We start from the raw sequence: 22,297 nt of genomic DNA on the forward strand, positions 1-22,297 counted from the left end.
GTTAACTTGTTCAACAAAAAAACCATATTTTATATATTGTATGAATGATTCATGATGGAAACAGCTCCTACTATTAAACGAAAATCGTACGTGTAAAAAGCTAAGTTAGGAGTAGTGTAGAAAGTGGACTTCAAATCATGTGAGCAAAGAAAGAATCTCCTCAACGGCCAAATGAAAGAAGAAGAAGAAGAAGAAAGAATCTCTTCTGAAACTTACGTATATAATAAGGAACCATGAAAAAATAATGCATGGCCATATCAAGAACTTTAGCCATCTGTCTCTCTCTCTCTCTCATGTTCTCTTTTTTCTCTTCCCTACCTTCCCACCCTTCCCCTGTCTGCCATATATACATAAAAAGTTGAGGGGAATGTCGTCTGGTTCGAGACCATTCATGCAAGTAGTCTCAGACATGACTCTTCTGAGTGATTTCGGACCAGGCTTCATTCCCCTCAGCAACCAAGCAGACACTATTTTCTTCCTTTAGTACATACACAATTAACACAATCTTTTCTTTAAGCATTCTCCTTGTGATGTTGTGCTCTTGAACAAGTCCTCAGGCAATTGAAAACCAAAGGAGGATTGCCAAAAAAAAAAAGAGCAATGCAGGACTAATTGGTTATTGTATAAGCTTCCAGGTGGTTATGACTCATAATTTCAAAGTTCTTACATTTCATCTATAGCTTATTTTTTTCATATTCATATGAATAGATGTGTTGGTTTGGTTTGTTGATAAACTCTTGTGGAGTTTTTTTTTTTTCTTTTTTGGACCTGAACAACATATTGAGTTTGTTCTTGCTTGTGTTCTGTTGGGGAACAATCTCTTCAGTCTGCTCCAGAATAATAACATCTCTTAGCAGGTAGGCAAGTTACCCTTGGTGGTTTCAAAAAACTAGAACTATGGAATCAGAAAGAGAAAGATGTGAGAAGAAAGGCAATTTGATTTATTCAAAGTGCTCCTTACTTGCTGCTGTAACTGATGTAATGAGAAGATTATCACAAGATTCCTCATAACTTTTTGTTGTTATTCCACAATAATCACATGGAAAAGCACACACCATAGACACAAAATATCAAAGGGCGGGCTTTGTTGGGATCACAATCATGAGAGATTTCCAGCATAAAGCTAAACCGCACCTAGTCATTTCAATCTAATTCATCTTTAGCTAATACTGATATAGGTAAATAAATTATTAGCCGAATGATTAGATGCAACAATGTTAGTCATCCAATCATTTGCGTCTGAATCTGATTTGAGAGTCTTCTTGTACAGTTGCACTCTAATATCAGTGCAGAGAAATGGTGAAATAATAATTGGTGAAAAAAAATAGTATTACAGTAATACAATCCAAGGTTAGACATGACATAGTTGCAACTTAAATTAAAGGAAAAAAAATCTTGTGGATCCATACACGGGCGTAGCCACCGGGAGCGGGATTTTTTTTTTAAGGTAAGAATATTTATAATTTTTGTGAGAGACTACAATATTCTCTATGGAAAACAATATTATTCAAGTCGGATAAAAACATTATAGACGGTAAAGTTCTTTTTGGAATATTTAACACAATTGCCCATATAAGATTCAAATTTGAGACTAATATTTCAGCTTTAACAATCTCACATCATTAATCCACACTCTTGGTAGTAGATTATTTATAACAAGCAATAAAAATTGTTCCAAAGTCACATGGCTTCCACAGAATATGTAATAGCTTTTATATAAGGATTACTATTCATCCAGTAGCTCAGCCAGCATGATTCAATCCAGGGGCATTTTGGAGTCTTGACATCATCCTTTGCAGAAAAATTGCAGTTACAGGTGACAGGAGCATGTAGACACTAGAGTATGGATTGGGGAGTATCACTTGTCTATTCACCTGCACAAAAGGCAAAAAGAACAGTATGATTGTTCTGGCATGTTTCACCTGTGATGGAAATAAACCCCCGAAGCAGGTAACTCATACCTTATTGGCTTTATGAATTTGTAAAGTCGGTTGAAAACTAGGTGAGAACAAACTCTAGATCAGTTCTTAGCTAGGACAAAATACCCTAGATAAGCCATGAATGTGACTTGAAATGCCATTCACAGTGAGAAGCAAACAAATGTAGCACCCTTCATACAAAGACCAGACGAATAAAGGTGGTTAAACAAAAGTACTTGAAATTTTGCACTGCATCTCAAAATTTACATAGCATATCTGCTTATGTGTAATAAGGTTAGAAACATGATCAAATTTTATGTTTGAAAAGTTTATAAAGCATTAATAATTATAACTTTATTAACTTATTTAAAATCTTGTCTTGTCCTTTATCTGGTGCATTGATAAGAGCAAACTGCAGACTTGAATCAAACTTTTGAAAATTGACATTTAAATTAAAAATCATCAAACTGATCTCTAGAACCACCTTGTGAGTATAATAGTTCATAAACATATGTATAATCAATGTTGTGCTCATATTAGCATCAGAACATGTTTCTTGACCCCACACGCTTGTTGTAATTTGTTAGATTCATCTGAGTCATCATTTTTATTTTGGTACAGATGAAATAAAAAGAACAGTAACAGACAGCCTTAAAAAAGAGTTCGTAGGGTCATCCCAATTCCCAAAGCAGACTCCAATGTTGGTTCATGCCATAATTGATTAATTACGGGCAGAGGTTCCATAAAATCAGATTCCAGATCACTTACCTAAGCCACCAAGCAAATTCCAGCAAAGAGAAACTGCAGAAAGCTTAGATAACAAACTACATGCTTCTTTGGAAGATGAAAAGCTGGCATGCACATGCCACTGGCACCACCTATTACGCCACCAACACCTAAACCTGCTTTTTTGCAGATTTCCCAACAAGCAAACATTTAACTTACATCCAATTATCGTGACTCAATAGAGCAGCTGTCTAACAGACAAACCCCCCTTTCATGCCACAATTGCGAGAAATTATTACATGTCCTGGATTGTGCAGTCCTGACCGATCTTTATGTGACACGCTATTAACTTTTTTCATAAATTTAAAAATTTGATTAAGTCTCACGTGAAAATTAATCAAGACCTCACAGTAGTGTTGGTCCAAGTAGTATTTTTTCAAAATTTCACACTTTTTTTAGTGTAATCAGGAGTTATTTGGGACTTCAATTTGGCACCCAATTGATCTTCTCCTACCAGATCAGTCCATTTTAAAATAAAGTAGTATCTCTAGTCATAACTGGATGATTAAACACCAGATCTTGGTTAAGAGACACAATTATCAAACTACTGCAGAGTGACTCACTGTGGTCCAACTGTCCAAGTGTAGCTCTATCTATCTAGTCTCTTATTTTAGCCATTTAGGCTTTTATGAGTTTATTTATTGACAAGTCTGCAAAACCTCACTCAAAAGTCAAAACCTAATTGTTGCATTCCTTCCATAATATCTTTATCCATGATGTCATGGCAGAAAACCATCCTGTATGTGTTTATCAGCATATGCCCCTGGTAACAAATTTCTCTCCAACATTTAAAAGCTTTGGATGAATTATTTTCTTGGCAGAAACTACGTATCACAAGTAACAAGTGGTCCTCTCCACTACATTTCCAGAATCTATTTCTATCAATATTGTCAGAAACGGACTGGTTAGATACTGATTCAATGTCAATGGTTTAATTAGGGTTGAATCGATTTTAATAAAATATTTTTTTAATATTTTAATATAATATGCTAGTAATATTAAAAAAAACATAATATGCATAAATTATTAATAATAAAAAGTAAATTTTACTTAAAAGTAGTCATAACATACGACAAATCTAATCCACGTGATATTTAAGTTCATTAATTCATTTTTTTTTTAAACAACAACAAGACAATATTATTTTGAAAGTTTTTTTCTAAAAAAAAAACAAAACAATTTTAAGCGAAACTGTTGAAACTGGCTAACTCACTTGATTTTTCCGATTTTCAATTGATTCAGCAGTTTTGAGTCACTTTAAAGACACACCAATTTTTAGGAAGCTTTAAATTGGACACATGACCGATCTCCACTTCAACCTGCCAGTCCAAATTTCAAAACCATGATTTCTAGGCTTCTTCAAAATTCACATTCTTACAAAGCCTTTGTGGCACTAGATCTTTTTGAGATGTGTTAGAAAATAATTGCTAAACAATTCAAGTTTCCTTTATGAACACAACAATGGGAGGACTTTAGGTTTTTTTTTTCTTTCTCACTTCAATACTTTTCACTTCTCGTTGCCAAGTAAAATACTACCTTTCTCTGTGTACATAAGATCCTTTTACTAAATTCCCACTCATTAAAAAAATAGTTACATTAAATTTGATAATAATTTATATTATTTTTTTAAAAGTATCATTGAAATTATTGAGACTCATATTTTTTTACCTAATTAATTAACATAAATTAGGTGTATTCTCGGATCTTCACAAAATGAATAATGAATTTATCTTATTAATTTATAGCATTTATTATTTATTAATTATAGAAATTATAAAGTAATTAAAAGTATTTTAGTTAAAAAAAAATAACGTCAAACAATTTGAAAGGGAAGTTAAAAAGAGACAAATAAAAGTATTATATACAGGCAAAAAGAAACAATTTAAAAGGAATGTTATTCCACACGAGATAAAAAAATATAAGTATGCTAGATATTATGATTTGATAAAAATAAAAAAAAATTTGGTGAAGTGTTTATAAAATGAGTTTAATGCTTTTGTAGCGAAAATTAATTTTATATTATAACTCAATCATTATTGTTTGAATTATTTTAAAATAATTATTTTAAAAATTAATAAATTTAATATAGTGAGTTAATATATAGGGATGGATGGACATAATGAATTTAAGTAATTTATGCTTTTTCAATTGCCACTAATTTCATCTTCCGCCAATTTATAACTCCATGATCTCTAATATTCCGATGATTTTTTTGGTTCACAAATGGTCATGTTAGCGGAGAGATTAGCCCAAGCAACACATGGACCCACACAAAATGCACGCTAAGCCATAGCAAGCACAGTGGTTTTGTTGACGTATTGTGTAGTGTGTACATTAACTTAGGAACATTAATGCACAGTGGTTTTGTTCTACTCAAATATCTTGTTTCGCCTCAATAAGAATTTAACTGGGATGATGAAAACATTGTGTGTGATGACGAAATTGTCAAATTAAAGTCAATGAAGGTATTGTTTTTTGCCCAATTGTTAAAATTAACTTCAGGAGTTCATTTTCTGTTGCACATTTGCTGTTTTTTTTTTTTTGGAAAAATGTAAATTATATTAACTCAAAATGATACAACAATAAACGGGTCATATCTCCAGCTAGAAAAAATAAAAAGTCTCTCTAATACAAGAAGACCTATATCAAGATGATAAAACAAATACAACAGGTGCGCTTATCTATACATAAAAAACTTAATCTTGCTACACCTGATATGGATCTGTCCCTAATTAAAGAGTCAGTAATGCGCTGTAAAGAAGTGAAACGTCTGCGGAAATGAGTCAAATCACGAATGCAAGCCCAAACTTGGAAAGATTTTCTACAAGAAAAGAATAAATGAGCATTTCACTCCGCCTCATTTGAACATAAAGGACGTAGGGAACCCTTGTTCAAAAAAACAACTTTGTCAAGAGTAAGTAGTGGTTCCTTTTAGCAAGCCACAGAATGAAAGACAATTTTATGCGTTGTTGCACATTTGTTTAATCTCCAGATAGACTAAAATTGAAGGGTATAACTATAATTTGCAAAAACACATTATTTTACCTTTTTATCAACTTAAACCATATAAAAGTTACAATATATCTTTTGCACCCCCTTTTAATTGATATTGTCTAATTCATTTTACTTAATTTTGTTTGCAATTTTTTTACAAGAAAACATGTTAAACTAATGAAATCTATAAAAAGCGGTCTTAATGGAATATATGTGAATTCTTTTAAAATTAATTTTCTCATTTTTATCTTAATTTTGTTATATAATTAATTTTGTGTATGAAAACTTCTTGATTTTGGGAATGCAACATTGTAAAATTCAAATTTATAATTATATTAAACAATAAGTGCATTCAATTATATATTGTTTTTATCTTTTTATAGCATATATTATTTTTATCTAATCAATGAATAAGTTTGTATCCAATTAAAATGTTATTGTTCTATAGTAATTTTCTTGCATTTTTTATATTTTTAAAAGGAAAGTCCTCTATGAAATGGTACCAAATGGTCTTTTTTTAAAACTAAATCTATTAGTAAATCAGCATTTCTTATTAAATTTTTAGTATTAACTAAATAAAGTGAAGATATACGATTATCTAATGGAAAATGTTAATACTAAACCATTGTATTTGATCTTATTTAGATGAATAAAATTTATTTCAAATAATTCGTAAAATAGTTGAAATATTTCTTATAATTTAATCAATTTAAATGAAAAGAACAACTCTTAATTAAGCTAAAAATTATTAAAGTTGTTGACACCAAAGACTAGCTAGTAATGTTCGGTGTGAACTTAAAAATCGGATGAATTCTACAACGTGTGACTTTGATGTGATTAAGGTTGGTCACAAGCTCTTTGTGATCTAAGAATTTCCTTAGCCAATAATGCGCGAGGGTAATCAATTATGTATTAAGTCGGTTCTATAAATGCGAGTTGTTGGTCCTATAAATATAGGTTGCCCCACGAGAAAAGTTTGGCTAATAAAGGGTCTATTACTTGATTGGTTGTACATAATCTAGTCATTAGTCAAACGATCCAAAATAATAAGAGACTTAAATTAATTTAAGAATTACTTATACATTCATAATTTTGCTTTTTCTTAGACGAATTCCAAAACTTCTCAGATTTTCAACAAGTAAATAATTCATGTCAGAAAAAAAAAATATTTGATCTAAAGTCCTTGCATGTATAATTTGATAATTTATTTAGGTATGCATTTTGAAAATATATATGCGACATGTGCTTCATTTGATGACATATTATATCATTTAAAAGTTTTTAATACTTAGTTGACTATGATATCTTTTTATCTCTACAAGTAAATATGGGCAACAAAACAATAGTTTTTGATTAATTTAATATGGCTTAATATGAATTCTTAAAATTATGTATTAATACTACGAGTCTAACAATTATGCGTTGTCATTATAAAAAATATTACATTCCCAACAATGTAAAAATCGTCATCCTTATGACTTTTAAGTTTTTTTAAAATGTAAACTCAATTTTATTAAAAAAATATTAGATTACAAAAGTTAATAAATTTATCATATATTATACTTTATGATTGAATAACAACATTGTGCTACGCTGCTTGTGTATAGTCTACTTTCTTGAATATTTTACATGGACAAAAACAACAGCAATTTATGTAATTGTTAAAAAAAATACTATATGGTAATTACATATAATGGGTAATTCGATTATTTAATCATTTACAAAGCAGTTCTTAAACTTGAGTCTGCAAAGCAGCTTTTAAAATTTACCATGTCAAAATTTAATTATTTTATTACTTACCATTTACAAAGCGGTTTTTAAACTTGAGTAGGGAGTAAGTATTATTGTTACTATTTTTTTTTGTTGACCATATAGAAAATTCTAATACATAAAAAATGATAGCATATACTCTGCCTAGTTTTGCAATGTTCTTATGACTAAAAATTTATGTGGGGTTACTTCAAACATGAACATATAATTTTTTAGTATAAGAAAAAAGGATTTGAATCTTCTCATGTTCTTCAGTAATATGATATGGTCATCTTATAAAAAAAGACATGATTTATATCAAATTTAGTAGTGAGTTCTACAACAAAAGTACAAAACATATTAGTTTTTTGTTCGATAAAATTTATATCTTTCTTTATCCAACATAATCATATCGTGTTATTTATCACGAATGCCAATTCAAGAAGAAAGAAATTGAGGAAACTGAAAGGTAGAAGAAAAGAAACAAAATTTAGTAATATTAGTCAGGAATTGGTTGAGGACTAGCTTTTAGTTTGGATTCTACGTACTAAAGAATAAGTAAAAAGTAAGAGAACATTTGATAGTGCTTTACATTTGTTGGAAAGTATTAGTTTGCTTTCTATAATGGAGCAGTTAATAAGCACAAATTTCTCTTCTTTACGTCAACGCGAGCAACACATGAATCGTGTGTAGATGCCCTCAGAAAATCTTTTAAGAAGCCAAAGATGTGTGAGGAACAAAAGGTTCCAACCACATAGTTAAACTTACCCTACATTTTTGCATCATGACAGTTACATGGAATGTTAGAACTGAACTTTTTCTAGGGAACATGTTCTTTGCACTTACTTTACATATATGAGATCTCATTAAAGATTTAGCTAAATATTTTTGTTTCACCAACCTGTGTTCAACACAAGTTTCATCATGACAGACATATTTGAGAAGCACCAATCTTCTGATTCTTCAAATTATGCATCAAGTAGTGGCCTATGTGAGGAAGATAAGGAGATTGGGTATAGAGCTGCAACATCAAAGCACAGATATGTTTTGGCTAACAACTCTGCTCTTAAATTCATACCCATCAAAATTGACCTGAATTGTGCTCGCATGGTAAGAGTATACGCAGCCTTTCTAAGTTTATTTAGGTTTTATTTGGATAAACTTCTCTATAAACACTTCTAGAAAAAGAAGATAAGAAAGTAAATGAAATGAGTTTTTCTCATAAGTTAAAATCAACCTGCACTCATGGGAGAAGTTAAATAAGAGAACTTTTATAAAAGTGCATAAGTTGATGGGAGATATTTAATTTTTCTTTCTTATTTTTTCTCCTATAACTATTTACGGAATGCAACTGTCCCTGGATTATTTTGTTACAATTTTCGTATTGGATTTTTTAGAAAACATTTTAACCAAACAAGCAATGCTTAATGTATTGTACAATATAATTCTAGATATGTAAGGATGACAAAAATGTGGAGTGAATAGCATTGTATGGAATATGACGTAGGTAGCAATTTGGACAATTACTAATGAGAGAAAGGTAAGTGTTATTAACTTAACAATATATTAGGTAAAATCCTGTAGAAGGCTATAAGAGAATTTAAACAGGATCCAAACAGAAACCAAATATAGTGCATATTATTTTCCCTTGGAAGTAAATCTTATTATGTTTGATTTGATATTATGAGAAGTACAAGTAATTTTGATATGTAATGTAGGTGATGGCTGAGGTGGTGGGTACTTTTATTTTGATGTTCTGTGTGTGTGGAATCACTGCAAGCACACGATTCCAAAATGGTGCAGTGGGCCTTCTGGAGTATGCAGCTACAGCAGGATTAACAGTGGTGGTGATTATTTTCTCTATAGGGCCAATATCTTGTGCGCACGTTAACCCAGCTGTCACAATAGCCTTTGCAACAATTGGTCAATTTCCATGGTTGAAGGTGCTAATAAGTAATAATAAAACGAACAAAAGAGCATAGCATAGCATAGCATGGCATAGCATAGCCCTTGTTAAAAATTTCTGGTGGTATAATTGATTAGTTTATGACTATGTACCATTATTTTTCCCGTAACAGGTTCCAGTTTACATAATAGCACAGACAGTAGGTTCTATGTCGGCAACATACGTAGGTAGCCTTGTATACGGCATAAAATCAGATGCTATGATGACCATGCCACTCCAAGGGTGCAACTCTGCCTTCTGGGTGGAGGTTATTGCAACTTTCATCATCATGTTCCTCGTTGCAGCTTTGACATCTGAATCTCAATCAGTGAGGACTAATAAGCAACAAATTTATATACATGCATATTTAAGTTCCTTAAAAATTAAACTAGCTGATTAAAATTTTTGACACTGTACAGGTGGGCCATTTATCTGGCTTTGTTGCTGGAATGGCAATTGGGCTTGCTGTACTAATCACAGGGTACCTACCCATAAACTCTTTTTTTTTCAAAAAAAAAATGCTTAGTAAAATTAGTTTGTGTTGGTTCAACTTATTTTAGATTTTTGGTAATTTTAGTAAAATTAAGATGAATGTGTTGTCACATCAGAAATGTTAGGATAGGAAATAATTGTACACAAGAAAATATTGATGTAATACCAATTGATAAAAAGATAACAAGAAAATCAATTAAAGTGATTTGTCCACATATAAAAAAGGTCATTCAAAACACTAGCTAGTGACTAAGAGTACATTGCATGTTTTTGTCGTGTGAAAAATGAGAGACAGGAAAAGATATAGGAAGTTTTTAAGAGGAATCACATAGTAAATAATATTTCTATAGGTTCGGTCTTTAACCGAGTCAAATGCCATCAGGTCATCCATGAAGTTGACCCCATCCGGTGTGATAAGCTTTGTTGTGGTTGGTTCAACTTATTTTAGAGAAATAATTGCCTTTTTCTTTGCCAATGGAAAAGTTTTTGAAAAAGAAAACAATTATTTCTCTGAAATAAGTCTTATCAAACTTGTGTGTTAGTCTTTTTTTCAAATGTAAAAGTCATTTATGCAGCCCAGTCTCCGGTGGATCAATGAATCCTGCAAGATCATTAGGTCCAGCAATTCTCTCATGGAAATTCAAGAACATATGGATATACATGGTAGCCCCCAGTGGTGGAGCTATAGCAGGAGCTGCAATGTTTCGTTTCCTACGCCTTCGAGACCAACATTCTAGTACTTTGTCCTCCCCAAACATCATTGATGTTGGTCGTTCCATACCCTTTTGCTCAAGTTAATGCACCGACATGATTCTGCAGAATCAGTAGTAATCATTGCATATTAGATAGCTTTTGCAGCTGAATTCTTCGTTGTTCCTTTTTCTTCTTTTTTTCTCTAGGGAGAAGTGGGCCCATGATTTTGCTGGTAGAGAATAATTGGAGTTTATCCTATGGAAGAGTAGAAGGGTTCAGACAAAGATATGTGTTAAGAACAAAAGGAATATCAGATGGTGTTTATCATAAGTTTCCACTGTAATTATAGTAAACTTTGTTAAAAATATGTCAGCAATAAGATGCTGAAGCTCAAAAATTGAGATAACATGAGGGATTGATTGGCAGCAATCGTGTCATATCAATCCATATATTTGTTTAGAAAATTTGTTTTGAAGATTGATTTTGATTAATCAGTAATTTACCTTGATTCGAATTCTTACGAAATGTTTCCACTCTTTGATTTTAAATGGCAGTGCATAGCCTCTTTGAATTCGAGATAGTCAGTGATTTTCACTTTTATTTCTCAGTGTTTTTCTTTTTGGAAAAATATGATTTTAGATCCTGTAGGTCTTTTTATAAAATTTTGTTTTTAGTCCATGTAATTTCATATTATCCAATTTAGTTTATATTTTTTTAAGAAAAAACTTATTTTTAGTCGTTCCTCCTAGATAGTATTGACACCATTTTTCACATGACAAATATATTTACTGTATAAATTTATGAAAATAGCATTCTAGAAACAAATAAAATAAAAAAAATGCAACAATAAAATCTACAAAAGCGTTGAAGAATGAAAAAAGAACCAAACTATAAATAAATATTTAATATAAAAAATTGCAAGGAAATAACTCAATAAATGAACCTAAAAAGAAATGTAAAAACTTGTAAAGTTAAAGTAATGGCAAGAAAATAATAGAAAAGATACAACTTGAAAAGGATATAAATACAATTCAAATGGCAAATGAAGATAAAACATTTAAAATCAAGATAAAAGTAAAAGAATTCAGAGTTGACTTGAAAATGATATCCATTGCACGTGATACTAATTAGTAGCTAGCTGAAGTATATACATTCACATGAAAATTTTAATTTTTAACTAATGCTCTAAGAGATTGATTTGTTTAAGAAAACAAAAATATTGTTTTCTTATTAAAAATATTTATTATTCAGTTGTAGAAATAATTAGTAAAAAAAGAATTTGTAATAACAATTTCTCAGGCCACGATGCCGTAGCCATGCAAAGCCACGTACGCGTCAAGGCAAGAATTCCTTCAACGCAATACCAACCACAAAATCAAATTCTTCAGAAATCAAAACAGCAGCGATCCAGCCACAGAGTAATTCCATGATCTCTTACACCTACGGTGGTGCACATGGTCTGTGTCTTATACATTTCTAAGCGAAATGCAGAAAGGTACGTAACGTACTCTTATTATAACATAATTCAAGTGCATGCCATGCATGAATATGACATCATTGTGTTTAATTGGTGTTCTTTGATTGATCTTATGTTATTATCGATGTATGTTCCACATGCAAATTAAAGTGAATTAAACTCATTAGGATGTGATTTTCATTCCTCACTGGTATATATCTCAATCTTGTTAATTAAATTTCAGAGTATAATGGCAAGCCCACATTCACAGAGATCGTGGTGGCTTCCTCTATTGGGTTGATATTTGCCGCAGCAATGCATTATCGCGTTAAAACAAATAGGGATCGACAGATCATGCCACGTCTGAGAAAATCAAAGGCAAACCAAACCCCAAAGCTTGAAAAGTTCTCTCATTACGTAGGTAATAATAATTTATGTGTCTAATTATGTATTCTTTCAGTGATGTATATACTTATGGATCCATAAGCGTTAATAGAAATTTATTATATAAGATGATACTGGTCATATTTGTACGTGAGATTATCTTAATGAAATGGTGCAGCTAGGCAAATGGGGTTGAAAGACAGGAGAAGTTGTCCTCTTCTTTGTAAATTGGCTTCTGAATACATAAGGAATTCAGAGGATTGTGAAGATGATCTCTACGCCTTCTTCGAGAACGAACCAGATGCGGATTCACTTTCAGTCAAGCTTGTGGAGGAGTTTGAGAGATGCATTCTTAGTTACTTTGCATTCCATTGGACCCATGGTGATGTTTTGATAAGTCAGGTATCTAGACATGTCAAAATCTTTTATACTGTAAAATATTGTGTCTTGTCTCTCAATTTTTTGCCTAGTCCCTATACTTTAAAATTGGCGATTTTGATCTTCACATTTCTGAAAATTGGTGGAACTAGTCTCTCAGTCTAACTTTGTTAACCTTGTTTCCTAATGTGGCTAACGACTAACACATAGTAGCGACATGTTACATGGCAGCCACATTGCATCAGAGAGTAACTCCACTGGATTCAAAAAGATGAGGACCAAAAATATGGCTTTTGAAATGCAGAGACTATGGCTAATTTAAATAAAAATTGAGGAACTAAAAACATATTTTATCCTTATATTAAATCGTAGATATAATATACTAGGTAACAGAACTGTTTTCTTTTTGTCTGGTTTTTGCAGGTGTTTAGCTCTGAAGTTGAACCAAAAGCGAAGCTCAGGCACATAGTTATGGCGGCAACTAGGTGTGTATTAGTGTATTACTATAATTCTCCAACTATACTAATTGAACCATCTTTGGAAACAATGTGAGGATCATATGTTGTGAAATAGGATGTGAAAAACCTATAAAAGGGACCAAAGGTTTACCATTGTAGCTGCCCTTAGAAATCAATGAAACATAATTCCCTTTTGAAGTAGCAACAAATGAAAAAAGAATCTTGTTTATGAATAAATTACTTTTGATAACTTGTAACTCGTATCAATTTATGCCCTGTTGGTATCTGAGACTGAGAGTGAATATGTCACAGTTCTCATAAATGTTTTTATTGATATCAGCGGTGTGAAAAGGGGTAGTCTTCCTTTCTGAGCTAAATAAATAGTATCCTTTGCACAGGGAACAAAGGTTCGAGAGAGTGACCAAGAATCTGAAGGTGGCTAGAGTTTTCAACACATTAGTGGAAGAGATGAAAGCAATGGGACTTGCCACAAATGATGACTCTCAATGCACAGAGGTGATGGCTCCAGTAGCACACTGTGATAGGAGCCCAGTGCTTCTTTTCATGGGTGGTGGCATGGGAGCTGGCAAGAGCACTGTGCTTAAGGACATTCTCAAAGAGTAAGAGAAGTCAATTATATATTCTCTGCACAAGAACGAATCACTTTGTTTTTCAATAATATAACTTATCCTATGATATATGAAATGCTTAAACAAACCTAATTTTTGTGTTCATGAAATTTAAACAGACCTTTCTGGGCAGGAGCAGCAGGTAATGCCGTAATCATTGAGGCAGATGCCTTCAAAGAATCAGATGTCATCTATAAGGCCCTCAGTGCAAGAGGGCATCAGGACATGATTCGAACAGCTGAACTGGTGACATGATTCAGACTCTTCTCTGCTCATTTCCCTGTATTCTATTCTGTATATATATAGCACAAATGTGTGTTAACATTCCTTCTTTTTTTTACTTTTCTGTGGGGTGAATATGGTCAACAGTGGCATAGCCAAAATTTATAAGGATAGATTATCATGGACAACTTAATTATGCTTAATAAGTTTATTAACATGACAGTTTATATCATAAATTTAAGGCTGAAGTTTGTTTTTGGTTCCTCTAAGTTCATTTTTTTAATTTTATTCTTTGTAAATTTGTGTTTTTTCAATTTTGGTTCCGTGAACATGAACTTATGGGAATTATAAAAGAAAAAATTAGAATCTTAACCAAAATTGGAAAAGCATCAACTTACATGATAAAAAACATATGTAAGCTTAAATTTAACCGTAAAGGTTTATTGAAATGGGTTATGAAAGAATTTATTTTGATAATCCTTACCATGAAGTTAATTTATAAATAAGCTAAAAAGATATTATATAAAAAAAATAAGTCATTTTCATAGGGCCAAATAATTTCTAAAGAAGATCTTCTTACAGTTCCCATAATGACAGTCATTTAATTGTTGTATGGTGATTTTGTTTATTGCATGATCAAGTTATTGTTGCAAACAGGTACACCAATCATCCACTGATGCAGCCTCATCCCTCCTAGTAACAGCACTAAATGAGGGGCGTGATGTAGTTATGGATGGCACACTCTCCTGGTTACCATTTGTTGTGCAGACAATAACAATGGCTAGAAATGTCCACCGCCGCCGTTACCGCATGGGACCTGGCTACAAGGTAAACGAGGATGGAACTGTGACCGAAAACTATTGGCAGCGAATTGAGGGGGAAGGGCCAGAACTAGTTGGAGGCAAAATGAGAAAACCATATAGGATAGAGCTGGTTGGAGTAGTATGTGATGCTTATCTTGCAGTCATTAGAGGCATAAGGTAGATTCATCCCTAATCTTTATATTAGTTTGGCAATCTTATGATCAAACAGTGAACAAATTTGAATGCCAACAACAGGAGAGCTATCATGTGTAGAAGAGCAGTAAGAGTGAAGTCACAATTGACATCTCACAAGAGATTTGCTGATGCATTTCTGACTTATTGCCAGCTTGTAGACAATGCCCGGCTATACAGTACAAATTCTTTGGAAGGCCCACCTAAGGTATACATATTTCCCTTTCTTATTCTTTCACTGATGCCAAAAACAAAAACCTGCATACACACTTTCTTTATAAGGAGGGGAAAAAGGGTGTTTGGATTCCCGATTGAGGTGTTTCAAACTCAGGTTGAAGACTAAACTCAGTTTCATAACATGTTTCAGGCAAACAGGCTTGCTTGGTTTGAGGCAAAAGTCATTTTACCAACAAATCAAGATCTTTACTATTGCGTTTATTTTTCTTTTATCCTTTGGATTTGCATTGGAACGTGCGCCGCAGCATTTCCAACTACAAATCAAACATGAACTGATTATTCTTGAAAGTATGTTCGTCGCCTGAAACCAAGTTTCCATAAAAGCAAGACTAAGGTTTCTTTTGCAAAATGAAAACTACTCCCAAAATGACAGATCATGTAACTAATAGTAAATAATAAAATTTGTATCTCACCATTTCCTCTCTGAAATTTACCAACATGAATGAAAAACTTTGTTGCAAGCTGTAAAATATAATGTGAATGCTATCTCTAGATATTTCTATTACTAATCATTTACTATTGTCATTGCTGTGGTGGGCCTTATTTGGTCCCTATATTCAACATCACTACTGACCAGATAAATGTTGTAAAGTTGATAGGATGGAAAGATAGAGACAAGACATTGCTCGTTGATCCAGATGAAATAGATTGTTTGAAGAGGATTTCTACGTTGAATGAAAAGGCCAACAACATATATGAACTTTACAAGCACCCCAACCCAACTTGTGAAGCTGGATCGATATGGAAAGACATTGTACTATCTCCTTCAAGGTTGAACATCCAACAAGAGCTGAAGTATTCAATCCAAAAGGTTGAGAAAATAAAATGTACTAGTAGCTCTTTATGAAGCAGTGATGACACTTTTCCACCTTTAGCTTTTAAGATAAGGTTCACAAGATAGAAAACCATCTAAAGTACAAAAGTAAAGCATTAAGATATGCTCAATGAGCTTACATAGGTTATTGGAATTTATGACCGAGGAAAATTTATGTTTGTTGTGCCGACGTGATGAACTATAAGTGTACAAAAGAACACCATATAGTCAAAATCTTGAAATTGAAAATTCTAGAATTTGTTTTGCTCAGTCATCAAATTCAGGACTACCCACCCACCAAGGATAGCTATTAAATGCAATTACTTAGTTTCAAAACTGATTAGGTCAGTTATCAAATTTGACGATTACCATCTGCCAAATTTTAGACAAAATAAAAGGTTTTTCTTTCTATTAGAAAACTGTTAACTTTCCTTCAAGTACCCAATAATTGACCAGTTTCCGGAAGATAAAAGATAAATGGAGACAAAATATAATGGCTGCTGTGACCACTGACCAGTGACAGCTGACAACAATATGCACTGGTAGTTGTTGGATATTATAAACATATTGTAACAGTTAAATCCTTATGTGTCTGATTTAGATTAATCAGGAGTTTATAAGTTGATGTTAGCTAAAGTAAAAACTTCGTATCCCATTGCCCGGAGGCTCTTCGCTATGCGAAGGTATGGGAGAGGGATGTTGTACGCAGCCTTACCCTTGCATATGCAAAGAGGCTGTTTTCGGATTCGAACCCATGACCAACAAGTCACCAAGGCACAACTTTACCGCTGCACCAGGGCTCGCCCTCAAAAACTTCGTACCCCATTGCCCAGAGGCTCTTCGCTATGCGAAGGTATGGGGGAGGGATGTTGTACGCAGCCTTACCCTTGCATATGCAAAGAGGCTGTTTCCTGATTTGAATCCATGACCAACAAGTCACCAAGGCACAACTTTACCGCTATTAGCTAAAGTACTGAAACAAAATCAATTAATCATGACCAAGAGAGTAATAGGCATACTTTGTAATTCTAATAGAAAGTTAGACAATAGTCTCCACTTTAACCTTTTCTTTTGTACTCTTTTACTTATGCTTCAAATCAGACTCTTTCCTCTTCTATCGAAAGTCTAAACCCACAAAAACATAGTTCACTTGCCATATTAATAGAAAGTTACAATGACAGATTCTCAAACATGCGAAAATGTTGAGGAATCTGTAGAATGAGTGAGACTTCCCCTTAAATTCCCTTTAACAGCACAAACAGCATGGGAAAACTGTGACTTAGCCTAAACTCTAGGGCCTCTATTATCATGTGAGCAGGTTGCTTCTTCTGGTAGATTTCTCTCCAAATGCTTCGCCAACAACTTTAAACAAGCACAATTAGAGAACTGAGCCAGTACACCATTTTTATGAATTCTTTTTAATAATGTCACTTGGCACTTGGCACTTGCTTACAATTTCACAGCACACTTCGCATTACTTTCCATGAATTATATCAGATTTACTTAACCGGCAATCGACCTATAATATATCAAAATGTTTGTGAGAAGTACTTAGATAGGTAAATTATTCACTAAATAAGTAGAGTATTTGATTAATGAAAACGATGTTAGGATATGTATGTAGAAATACGCGTGTCAATTTCTTTTTCTTTCTCTCCAGGAGCCAATTGTCTAAAGCTGAAACTCAATCCGTCATAGAAGAGGCAACGCAGATTCTTGTAATACCTTACATTATCACTGTAAAAGCTAGCAGAAATCCATGACTGAGATCTGAGTCAACTTTTGGTATTATTATAATCTCTAATTCCCTATCAATGGCGATATTATTTACATCTATCTTTCAAAATCTACAACAGAGCTATGCCTTGCTACTTGCGAGTTAATCATAGTTCCAAACATTTACCCGTATGGTTAACATTTTGTTAATAAACATTATTGATAATTGATTGGAAGTTCAGACTTTAAGTATCACATTGAACTATTTTAAGGGAAAATGTTGAATATGTTGTAGGGGTAGTTGATTGGAGCTGGTACGAATAAATATGGTATTGATGCTATCATAATGTCACTAGCAGACTTGCAGTAGTAATTCCAACCACGTTGCCCTCCTTTATAACGTGTCCATTGCAGTAATGACTTAAACTCTTACTCCAGGTGGACGTTATTTTCTGTCATAGAAAGTAACAATATTTCCGGAAGATGCACTTACAAGTAAATATAAGCTTTCTGTACTACTATTATTCAAATAATGGGTAAGCAGCACATCAACCCTTCGATGAGTATTTCTCTACTACTTGTATTAAATATTTTTAAGTATAATTAGATTGATTTATTTTAACGTAATGATCACTTTCTTACGGCTGCTATTTCTCCAAAATGTTATATTCCTTATCGTACAATAGTCAATAGGTACAAACATACGCTACATACAGACACACCTGAAGCCACAAGCTATGTTGTTTACCCTCCCTTTCCCTCTAAACTCTACACCCAAAGATACGTTTCCTTGTAGTATTCATCATTCCTGTCCCCTTGATGCATCCTCACAATTCACAAATCAAAGTCCATACTTGAGTACCTAATGTGAACTTTTCCATTAGTGATCGGCATGGTTTGAATTTTGGAAAAAGCAAACTAAAATCAAATCAAGCCAGTAAAATGGTTAACTTACCGAAACACCATTTTTAGCAAAACTAGTTTGGTAGCAGCGAAATTGATGAAGTTGGAAGTTTCTGCTTTCAGCATATATAACTCGTTGTTGCTTCCTCCTTTTAAGGGAGTAGCCAATAGGGCTACATCAGCCACATGATATAGGTGACATTTATTTCAAGCTGTAACATTGCATTTCCACAAATAAAAATTCTCAGAAATTATAAATAAGAATGTTATTTATAGTACATTAAAAAAAATGCGACTTTAATATTCTTAGGAATATTTTTTTAAATTAAAATTGTTAGACGAAAAAAGTAAATTAGAAAGAAAAGAGTAGAAATGGAAATTATAAATTGAGTTAAAAAAACAACTTCTCATACTCCTAGGGGATTATAACTCTCACCCCTCACCATTAAAATAAAAATGAAGTAAAACAAAGAAATCTCTATTCAGCAGGTATCATTATCAATACCAAATTTGCATCAATAAGAATCGCATTATACGTGTACTGAAAATTCTACAGAGCACAATAAATCACCAAACACAATATGAATCATAAAACTACAATATCAGTCAAAATTACATTTCCATTTTTACATTTCGAGAATAAATTTTTAAATCTTTAAAAAAACACACTCGTAGGGTTCAATTAACGACGGTAGTATTATTTTTTGTGATGTGGTCTTCCCGTCATCTTTTCTAACGAATATTTCTATAAACAAACCTTCATTATCATATTATGTCATCCACTGAAATCTACTGACAAGTATTAAGCAAACTATTTAAGTTCTTTACACAACCTCAAAATCTGAACTCTGAAGTGAGAAGATCCAAAAGGCACAAGCTGCTGCAGGATTTGAAATTCATCAGAAAAGCTGAACAACTAAACAACTAACAAATAAAAGCTCCTATGAAGAAGTCAAGTAATTGATCAACAGAGCAGAAGCAGTCAATAATACCAGTACCACACTAAGTACCAATCAAATTAAGAATACTTGAACATTTGCAATATCCAATCAACCAATGTTATCAACTCAAGAGTTTATATAAACTCATGAAGGCTCTGTAAAATCTAAGAATTTACTTAATATAAGAAATATAACTGATAGAGAACATTTAGAGAGATGCGAGGTAGAGAGAGAGAGAGAGAGAGAGTGAGAGATAGAGAGAGAAGGTTAGACAGAGGGGGAGAGAGAGGGAATGTGAGTGAGACAGAGACAGTCAGGGTGAGGGAGAACACCAATCGGAGGGAAACACCGAGAGTGAGTGATTCTGTGAGAGAGAGGAACCTTGCCAACGACCGTTTCGTTAAGTATGACGAAGCGCCTACAAGAGCTAACGTATATGAGTGGCAAACTGTGAGCCATAGGAAGCATAGAGGTGCGGCCAAACAGACACATGGCGGGAACGGACGTCGGCAGCAGTATCACCGGAGAAACTGGAGGGATGATGCAGACATTACCTCCTTTTATTTCACCAATTTCTCAGAGGAGGTAACCAAGATGGAGCTATGGAGCCACTTCAATCAGTGGGGGGAAGTTAAAGAGGTCTTCATCCCCAATCGGAGGAACAAGGAGGGGAAGAGATATGGTTTTGTGCGTCTCAGAGGTGTAACAGACGTGCGAAATGTAGAGAAAGCTCTCGACAATAGCTTCATCCGGGGGGTAAAACTTCATGTTAATACTCCCAAATATGGACGTGGAGAGATGATGAAGGTTCACATTAAACAGAAGCCTATGGGGGCAAAGACAGGCAAGGACGGACCGCCATGTACGAACGAAGCTTCTCGCAAAGGTGTAGTGGGGACATCAACCACAAAATCATATGCAGAGGCAGTGATGGCGCTGGGAAGGAAGTCAAATTCTTCGACAAAGGAAGTCAACCAGTTCGGTAACAACACTAGCACCTGCTCCACGTTTTCGTTAGCCATATCTGTGGAAGATAAGGCTCGATACCAAAACGCCTGGGTCGGAAGGCTGAAGAACATAGCAATTTTTGAAAGATTGGAAGAGGAAATGGTGTGGAATGTGGGTTCAGGCATTTCGGCTAGTTACATGGGCGATGATATGGCCATTCTCTTTGGTCTATCAGAGAAAAAAGCGGCGGATATTATTCGACAGGAGAAAGAACAGTCCTCCTCTCTGTTTTACTCCTTGACGAAGTGGTCTCCTCAACTGAGGGCCGAAACCAGACTTGTCTGGCTTCGAGTTTGGGGTATCCCTCTCCTCGCGTGGAAGACGGACTTCATGCGTAGGATGGTGGCCGCAGTGGGTGACTTTGTTGACGTCGATGACGACGTGGAACACATGCAGCGCCTAGACCGTGCCAGGATCCTGGTAAGGACGCCGCGACCGCCGCTCATCCAGCACGTTGCGCATGTCCTCATTGACGGAGTCAGACATCGCATTGATATAGTTGAAGAAAACGGCGGAGGGGAGTTAGGCGATACCCGCCATGGGAGGAACCTATGGAGTTCGTCTGAAGAAGTGCCTTCCGATGTAGCAGACGACGACATGGATTCAGTCATCTCGTGGCCGTCGGGAACATTTCCGCCCAGGGACGCTGGGATATCTGCCGGCGACACTACCGCGGACTGCCGGGATGCGCGATCATCACCTTTGCCCGTTGGGTGTTCGCGCGACGTGGACCCTGCGGTTAATGACCTACCTGACAGGGTTTTGACCACTTTATCTCCATCGGGTTCTGTTGTTAGCCCAAGTAGGAAGCTTTTTGAATTGGCCATAGCTCCCCAGCCAACACATCCTGCAACCATTCACGAATATGTAGCGGACCCAGTACTCGAATGTCAAAACCTTCCTCATTTATCCAATACAGTTTCCACATCTTCCCCCAAAGCATTTTCAGATGGCCCTTTTGAGGAGGGAGATATCCCCAGCCCTGGCCGAATTTTAAAAAATAATTCCCACATCAACGGTTCTCACACCCCACCTTTTGAATCTTTTGATAAACAGACCCACCACCTTAATGGGCCTTGCACTCCTGTGGCCCAACAAACGGTTTCTCATAGCCCCCACCAGAAACAGCAGATGTTATCTAGTGGCTTGCAGGTTTATTCCAGAAGAATGTGGTGTAAAAAGAAAAAAGCCCATCAGGAGTTAGTCACTCACAATAACTCTGCATCGTCAAAGAATCAAGAGGAAGCAGCCTTCGTGAGACAATGTGATCTCCTAAACCAAATGGGATTGACTTGCGGGGAGGACTTTCAGCAACTCATGGGAAGCTTGGTTGACATGGAGCAGAGAGATTCTGACCTGGTAGCAGAGAAGGGACATGACAGTTGTGCTAATGATAATCTTATCATATAATTGTAGAGGCTTGGGGAGGGGGGTGAAGTGGGCTGCTATCCGTAAGCTCAATATAAAACATAAGGTGGATTTAGTCTGTTTGCAGGAAACTAAGAAAGAGTCTGTTACTAAGAATGCTTGTCAGTCTATTTGGGGAGATGCTAATGTATCCTGGGATTTTGTTCCTTC

At 34.4% G+C, this 22,297-nt stretch overlaps 1 protein-coding gene, 2 long non-coding RNA genes, 1 other non-coding gene and 1 pseudogene across 4 annotated transcripts; 3 read left to right on the top strand and 2 right to left on the bottom strand.

The window, feature by feature from the left end:
* The first annotated feature begins 357 nt into the window (after positions 1 to 357).
* MIR166I (microRNA MIR166i) lies at positions 358 to 454 on the top strand. Its single transcript, NR_048876.1, has one exon. It is a non-coding gene; the product is annotated as a microRNA MIR166i (primary transcript).
* A 1,035-nt stretch (positions 455 to 1,489) lies between these two features.
* On the bottom strand, positions 1,490 to 2,381 carry LOC102663361 (uncharacterized). Its single transcript, XR_003264546.2, has 2 exons — positions 1,962 to 2,381; positions 1,490 to 1,874 (listed from the first exon to the last, which is right to left on the bottom strand). It is a non-coding gene; the product is annotated as an uncharacterized lncRNA (long non-coding RNA).
* Positions 2,382 to 9,169: 6,788 nt separating this feature from the next.
* NIP7-1 (aquaporin NIP7-1) lies at positions 9,170 to 10,985 on the top strand. Its single transcript, XM_014767112.3, has 4 exons — positions 9,170 to 9,391; positions 9,527 to 9,721; positions 9,813 to 9,874; positions 10,461 to 10,985. The coding sequence occupies exons 1-4, from the start codon at positions 9,170 to 9,172 to the stop codon at positions 10,681 to 10,683; spliced, it is 702 nt and encodes a 233-aa protein (XP_014622598.2). The 3' UTR covers positions 10,684 to 10,985.
* On the top strand, positions 11,883 to 16,427 carry LOC100817137 (uncharacterized; annotated as a pseudogene).
* On the bottom strand, positions 13,496 to 14,145 carry LOC121173061 (uncharacterized). Its single transcript, XR_005887210.1, has 2 exons — positions 14,005 to 14,145; positions 13,496 to 13,899 (listed from the first exon to the last, which is right to left on the bottom strand). It is a non-coding gene; the product is annotated as an uncharacterized lncRNA (long non-coding RNA).

The sequence above is a fragment of the Glycine max genome, chromosome 2 (assembly GCF_000004515.6).
Source record: "Glycine max cultivar Williams 82 chromosome 2, Glycine_max_v4.0, whole genome shotgun sequence".
NCBI classification, from domain to species: domain Eukaryota; kingdom Viridiplantae; phylum Streptophyta; class Magnoliopsida; order Fabales; family Fabaceae; genus Glycine; species Glycine max.

What these genes read in the sequence shown, in the direction of transcription:
- NIP7-1 (XM_014767112.3), top strand. Translation starts at nt 9,170, where the DNA reads ATGGCTGAGGTGGTGGGTACTTTTATTTTGATGTTCTGTGTGTGTGGA. An exon ending in TGACATCTGAATCTCAATCA is followed by an intron (nt 9,722 to 9,812) that starts GTGAGGACTAAT and finishes GACACTGTACAG; the next exon opens with GTGGGCCATTTATCTGGCTT. An exon ending in CTTGCTGTACTAATCACAGG is followed by an intron (nt 9,875 to 10,460) that starts GTACCTACCCAT and finishes TCATTTATGCAG; the next exon opens with CCCAGTCTCCGGTGGATCAA.